This window comes from Chenopodium album, chromosome 6, assembly GCF_948465745.1.
Source record: "Chenopodium album chromosome 6, dcCheAlbu1.1, whole genome shotgun sequence".
Classification (NCBI taxonomy): Eukaryota; Viridiplantae; Streptophyta; class Magnoliopsida; order Caryophyllales; family Amaranthaceae; genus Chenopodium; species Chenopodium album.
In genome coordinates, this window is record NC_137839.1 from 19977341 (window position 1) to 19984666 (window position 7326).

The following is a 7326-nucleotide window of genomic DNA, read 5'->3' on the forward strand; positions in this document are numbered from 1 at the left end:
ATATTATCAATCTTCTAATATTCAAATATTTCATCCATTACTATGAATACAATATAGAATTAGGTTATTGTGATATATTAATCCTCCTCTAGATTAACTCTACATAAACTAAACATATAGCTACGACTATGCTAAATTGTTAAACATCACTTGAAATTATCATAAGAATACTGCTCTCAAATTCAGGATTGTAAAACGGATTGAAGATAACAAATTTATTGATTGATCAATCATCAATGTTAATCAGTAATTTTTTTAAGTTAAATTATAGACATTTTGTCCATTTATAATTATTAATATATCATTACTGTATCTCCAATACTCCCCATACTACAGCAGTACAGATTACCTTTTTACTCGAAAGCGCAGAAAATCACTAATCCTAGGCATCTAATGTGTTCAAAAGAAAATCGAAAGGGTTACAACAAAAGAAGAGGGGGGGGGGGGGGGGGGGGATCAGAACTCAGGAGACTTACAACGAGACGACTATAATTCAATAATGTACTAAGAAACTGAAATCCTTCGGTTAGCAGAAGATGTAGATTTTGCATATTCGGGATTTGCAGTACTGGGAGTTTCTGATGAATCTGAGCCGCTTGTATCAGCATTAGCATGTTTGTTCGACAAAAGCTTTGAAAATATCTTCTTCGACATGAGCAATCCCTTTACTTTATGAAGGGCAGTCTTGTCAACACTAGGTCTACCTTCTATGAATTTCTCACTTCTCTTCCTCTCCAACTTCAAAGCAGCTAATTCACCCTTTAGGGCCTTCAATTCCTCAGCTGTAGCCACTGCGTCCCAATCTTCATCTGCGTTAGGTGTTGACCTTGAGCTCCTCATGGACCCACTGTTCAAGTCTCTGATGCTCTTTGGCAGGTCAGGTGTGCTGGTCCCAGATGTAGCTGCAGCACGAACCTGCTCAAAGAAAAGCACCTGCACAATCACCCTCATTGGGAGCCTTTCATTTTGCACTGCATGCATGCATGCATCGACTGATAACTTCTTGCAGTCCATGTATCTACATATCTTCTTCCTCTCACTCTTATTGATCTCTGGGTGTTCCTGCATTTACAGACAGAATAAGATACTTCTAAGTTACAGCAGAGAAGATAAAAAAAATGGGTCTCAAATTTCTTTCCTTACAACTCACCCCTAAAATCTATTATAATATAAAGTTTTCTTCTGAATTCTTTTATCCAGTTGAAGAAATCATTATCATCAATAAAATAAGAATTATCCCAACATAAGTTTCTACTTTGACCAATATAGGAAGAATGGACGTATAATCTCAACAGAACTACTATAAAAAAAAAAAACCTGGAGTAAAAATAAAGCCTATGACAAGCAGGATTAAGGATTTGAAATGTAGAAAAAATATGCAAGTTATGTTGTTACAAATTTAAATCAAGAACCTCCTCAAAATAAAAAATTTAAATCAAGAACTGTAATTTGAGATGATATTGAATCCTAGTACAGCAGTTACAAACTTGCAATAGCAATGTGCCAAAATCCACTCCCTTCATGCCTTCATCTTTTTTCTTTTTTCTTTTTTTTTTTTTTTTACAGATTTGTCGTTATCTGTTGTCTCAAATTATTTACACACTAACATTTCAATCAAACTTGGACTTAATTTCTATTTATATAACTCACTCTTACTTTTCCATTACCCATTTTCTTAATCTTTACACCAAATAATTGTAGTCTCTTTTTTTTATTATTATTATTATTAAATTACAGAGCAATTGTAGTTTTTATTAATTATTTTATGCCACAATAGCATCAATGCAATGAACTATTGCATAAAATTTCACACACCAATACACTTTGAGTACTCAGGCAAAGACAAGAAATGCATTAACCAAGAATTTTTGACAATGATGCATAATAAATATAGATTAATTACCTTGAGATACATGTCAATTGCACGATATAGCCCATCGTGTCCAGGCCTGGAAATTGTAGATACCATCTCTGTGAGTTCAACAAACTTTGACACGGGCAGATTCCGATCCCTTGCTATTTCAGTAAGGTATCCATCAATCAACTTGGCGACCATTAGTTTTGATGCTTCAGACAAAATTCCAGGTTTTTTAAATTTCTGAGCCTCATCTGCCTCTAGTGCTTCAATTTCAGAATATTGATCTCGGATGAAAAACTCATGTACTATGTTCAGTACAATGTCAACATCATACATCAAAGAATCACCTTCTGGTGCTCTGATTAAAAGATCACTGACAGAGGCCTGCTCTAGTTGGTGTCCGATTTTCTTTATTAACTCTTTCTTCAACACTTCACTAGAGTCTACTAGTATGACTGCTTTTAGCAATTTCAGCAAAAAGCTACACGACACACAACCTTTCTCATCAGGTAGGAGAAAAATGATTGTATCAACAGTGGATCGATAATTTGTCAAATCACTAGACCTAGTCACACCCTTGACGAGACCAGGCAATTGTCGATACACATAAGCTTTTAGAGCTTCTCCAATCACTTCACCACAAACAATGCCTTTGCTATTGATACTAACTAGAACTCTTTTATATAACTCAACCTCAAGCTCGCACAAGTCCTCAACCCACCAATCATTTGGCACCACTTTATAGTTCATTGCACCATTCCAATTTGATTCACTTCCATTTTCCTCTGGAAGCTTTTTCCGGTTGTATGTGTAGGACCAATCCACCTTGGAAGTGTCAATAACTGCTCTGGAAGCAATAGCCTCAACACAGTGACTAATCAACTTCAGATCCTCAGACCATGGGAGCAAATACATAGTTGTCTGCAGAACTATGATAGAATCCTTCCAGCTGCGAAAGATGATAGAGTTCAGGAAGGCATCAATTTTGTATGCAAGGTTGCCTTTCTCCATAGTTTCATGCATACCCAAGTACTCAGCCGCACAACGAGCAGCAACAACATTGTGAGCATTTAAGGTAACCACCATTCCATAACAGAACTTGGCACAAATTTCAAACGCAGCAGGCCCTCCTGGAATGTCTGTGATAGTTACTTCATCATTACTCTGTTCATTTGCTGTTGAAACCAACTTTTGCAACTGAGAACTCTTGGAGAGGAGAGGAAACTGTAAAAAAAATACAAGAAAGCTATGAGTATTTGTGGGAAAACTTTATGTTATATGTCCTTGTCTAGTGAATTGATGACATAAATTCAATGGAAGAAATTCTTCGTTCTTTTCTTAATTATTTCATTTAATTTTCTATTTGGAGAATTGATAAACTGAGCAATTTATAAGTTCTTTTAGCATCCATTTAAATGGTATCTTACAACTTTTCACTGGTTTGGTGATTGAATATGTTTACCGAACCAGAGTAATCTTTTGAGTTTTCGAAACCCTGAGGCAAGGAAGACAACCACCTTGGTATAGCTGAAGTGTTATGTACTTGATTTGCGCATTCCACGAATTATGCAGGATTGGCTCTAATCCTTTGATGCTTTTTAGCACAATTTTTTTTTTACTCAAACATAAGACTAAGAAAACAATCCTGTCATGCCCATGCTATATTTCAACGAGTAAGGTGAAGCCCAAACATCCTAGGTATAGGAGGTTCAGGTTAGTCCATTAAATAATATAATTGTCGAGGCCATCTAGCAATGGGAAATGCAAGAACAAAAACTATCGCAAATGCAAAGATTAAAAAAAAAAAAATAACAGAACAATAACATGATCGCCTTCATCTGATGACAAACAACTAAGAGCTGAAATTCTCAGAGAAAAGCACCATTTTATCTTGATAGTCGTACCTTGTGCAGATAAAACATCACATCTCCAACATTGACAACAATGTCAGTAGACAGCTCTGTTGCCACATACCTACACATGCCAAACATGTATTGATATAAATAACCAAGTCAACTCCATAAAATAAAAAAATCAAGCAGAGAAAAATTATAGCTAAAATCAAATGGGTTAACACTGCTACATTAAATTTGCCCATTTAACCAAATTAGACTGCTGCTAATAAACCCAAAAGAAACCATGAACACAATTATTCTATTTCACTAGACAAATCAATTAACATAACATAGCATCCACTCCATAAATCTGAATTAGAACAATAAACCAAAGCCTTTCCACATGCATGGTAATGATTCGAATTTGTATATGCAAGTAGGCAATATTAAACTTCACAGCAGACACACCAAATTTTCTGTTATTCAGAAATTATTCAACTAGTTGACTGGTCCATAACAATAACTTGAGAGATCGGAGTGGGTGCCTGACAAAGAAAGACATGCCCATAGTTCACCTTTTTCCGAATGATATTAGTCCAATAAATTTAAAAAGAAGTGATAACAAATATTGGATCAGAAACCAGTAAATTTAATGCTTGGGCTGATGTGACCTTAATGATATTTTGAAGGATGATTTAATTTATAGAATAATCAACTTCTTATGAGCAGAAAAAATAAGCAATTTAGGTGTGAAGGCCAATAAAACTTAGGGATCTTCAAATAATGACAGTAACCTATGTTGAAGTGATTATTATAGGTTATCTCATTATCAAGTTTATATGCTGAAAGTAAAGAAAGATTGAAACACATATAATATATAAACATTTAATCGCAAGTAGCCAACAAATTCATATGCTAGAATGCAGGATAACTATTACTCGCCTATGCAATCATATATTGTTTATTATAAATAAAAATGATGATTGATTCAAGCAATTTTTTCTTGCTTCTCTCCATCCAAAACAAATTCTTTTCTTATTTTGGATCCAAACTTGAGAAAGTTTCTAATAAATTTGTTGAAATTTCTCTCTGAAGATGCCATATGCTCCTAATCTCTTTCTTTAAAGATCCATTCAGATTTAAGGGAAGAACTTACTACAGAACCTTAAGGGCTCTGTTTACTCCAAATAGGTGAACCAGAAATGATCCTAAAATCGCCAAAAAACAAAATCTCTCTCTCTCCTAGCAGAAGATGAATTAACAGACTTAAATAGCTTAATCTGTCTGGAACAGTGGAAAGGCAGCACACAAATCACAGTCAATATGATGAAATTAAAATACCCAACTTTTGACTAGGGATATTTTCAAGTGAATATACAACCACCTAAAATGATCAAATTGTCCAAAACGGCAGGAAGTCCCCAGCATAAGAATTAATCTTAACTTGGCAAGTCAGACAAATTGCACAAACACTGATTAACGAAATCGAACATAAATTACCCCAAAAACAGCAAAAAATAAAAACTGAAAACAGCACCAATACTACTATCATGACCACTATCACTACTAGGCTGTAAGATCTAACCTGACATGCTTATCTTCACTTAGAAATGTATCTGGCTTTGATCCAAGTTTCATAAACTTCATCTTGGTCGGTAAAGATCTGGACTATCGTTACTTTTACACAAAGGTGCTGTATCTTCTATAGAAAACTAATCGATCCGAGGACATCAATTCCCAGACTATACAAATGTGTATGCAATCATGCAACATATACACGAATCACGAAAAATTTCCTGAAAATGGAACATTTAATCTCCCCAGGGAGTGGGACCAAATAACTAGATTTAACAGAAAGGTTTAGTTTCAAGATAATTTGGAAAGATCTCAAGGGAGAGGACATATGCAGTCAGCAAGAACGAATCTTGGCGGAAACGAAGCCAGAATGGTGAATGGGAAAGAGAGAGAACGAAATGAGATCGAGTAACTTTTAATAAAGGACTCTCTTGTATGACAAGAGAACCTAAGAAGTGCCTGTTTCCCTGGGTGGCGGCAAACCCCATGAACCCCGGGCAAACAAAGTTAAGTAAGGAGACATAAACAACAGATTCATAACACTAAAATAATTCTTACAGTCAGTGACACCCACAAGCATCTGACTCCCTAACTCACACCACCTTCTCTGCTCAATTTCTTAATAATTCTTTCCTTTAATGTCTCACTTTTCGCTCTTTGTTCTCCTTATTTTAAACCATTTTAAAGATCCACACAACCAAGACATTCAACATACTCATCAAAAATCAAAATACTTCAAGTTCCAACTCCATTAATCAAATGCAATTTAATCAAAACCAATAATTTCGCCACGTATTATTAAACAATAACTAAGTTTACCGTTACTACACCAACGAAGCCGCGAAAATCTGCAACTGAAAAACAGCATCTGGGTATCAGTTCAGGATAACACCAAAATAATACAAGTAATAGACACAAAGCATCTATTGTACTTTAAAATAATACAATCTGACTAAGAAGATTACAGCAATGCAATAACTTATTTTATATGGGATTTTTACAATCAACATTAACTTCCAATAAAGAACTTCAATTAAGGGAAATCTGAAGAATCCCATGAGAATCTACTCAGATGAATCACAAACAAATCTGCTTTAATTAACCAAATTTCCATCAAATCATATGGGTTGAATTAAAATCAAATAATTTGGATAAAATGTGTGACCATTATATAAAAATAAATTAATTCATTATAATTCATGATCTAACAAATATGTATCAAATGGGGTCAAATAAAAATATCTTCTAATAAAGCTACAATTTTTGTAGATTATAACTTAAATTAAAAACTTTTGACCAAATAAAATAAAATAGAACAAAACCCAAAAGCAACTCTCCATGTAAACCCCAACAAAACCCAAGAAAATTGAATACTATTGTCAAACATTTAAAAAATTTAGCAATTGGAAATTGAAGAATTTGACAAAAGAACTACATTTAAATAAAATAAATAAATAAAAAGATGCATTGATGTAAATTAATTTGAAGCTACGAACAAAATATGGCGAATTGTAAATTCAAAGAACAAACGTACGTATGCTATATGTTGCAGAAATTGCGGAAATTTATTAGGAAACACAAAGAACCCTGAAACACAGAAGCTAGAGTAATAGTGAAGCAAACATTTTAATTAAATTTCTCAAATCAAATAAAATAGTAAAATCAAAGTAAACCTCAAATTATAAGGAGCATGTGCATCAATGATCAAGTTAAATGCTTTACTCACCACTACAAATGCTATATTGGCAGGGTGGTCACAGATCAGTGAACTAGGAAGTTGTATAGGAGCACGAGGGATCATAAATACGGAGTATTGTTCATTACTAAGGCGTAAGGGTGTTCAAAATAGGGGTGAGCATGTGACGGGTACTCATACCGTTAGTACTAACGGTTCGGGTACTTGATAACCAAAATCACTAAAAGTGATACCCATAACCGGAATCGATAAGTTCGGGTACCCGGATTTCGGGTACCTGGATTTTCAGATCGGTTATCGGATACCCAATAAGATATCCAATAATGATAATTAAACTTTAATTATGTAGTTATTATGATATA

The 7326-nt window shown here is 34.3% G+C and overlaps 1 protein-coding gene across 8 annotated transcripts; it reads right to left on the reverse strand.

Moving 5' to 3' along the window:
• Nucleotides 1–250: 250 nt before the first annotated feature.
• Nucleotides 251–7126, reverse strand: LOC145635938 (phototropic-responsive NPH3 family protein NPY2-like). 8 transcript variants are annotated; one of them, XM_081687329.1, is made up of 6 exons: nucleotides 6995–7071; nucleotides 6088–6122; nucleotides 5279–5435; nucleotides 3763–3832; nucleotides 1904–3082; nucleotides 251–1062 (listed from the first exon to the last, which is right to left on the reverse strand). In XM_081687329.1, exons 3-6 carry the CDS (start codon nucleotides 5338–5340, stop codon nucleotides 505–507), a joined length of 1869 nt encoding a protein of 622 aa, XP_081543455.1. In that variant the 5' UTR covers nucleotides 5341–5435; nucleotides 6088–6122; nucleotides 6995–7071; the 3' UTR covers nucleotides 251–504. The 8 variants fall into 8 exon arrangements, with proteins under 8 accessions (XP_081543455.1, XP_081543453.1, XP_081543458.1 ...); XM_081687327.1 differs by adding an exon at nucleotides 6803–6869 and having other exon boundaries at nucleotides 5279–6122; nucleotides 6995–7064; XM_081687332.1 differs by lacking the exon at nucleotides 5279–5435 and adding an exon at nucleotides 6803–6869 and having other exon boundaries at nucleotides 6995–7062.
• Between the last annotated feature and the right edge of the window lie 200 nt (nucleotides 7127–7326).

Coding starts and splice junctions, on each gene's coding strand:
- LOC145635938 (XM_081687325.1), bottom strand. CDS start 5,340: ATGAAGTTTATGAAACTTGGATCAAAGCCAGATACATTTCTAAGTGAA. Junction 3,833..5,278: donor AGTGAAGATAAGCATGTCAG/GTTAGATCTTAC, acceptor TGGCATGTGTAG/GTATGTGGCAACAGAGCTGT. Junction 3,083..3,762: donor TGATGTTTTATCTGCACAAG/GTACGACTATCA, acceptor TTTTTTTTACAG/TTTCCTCTCCTCTCCAAGAG.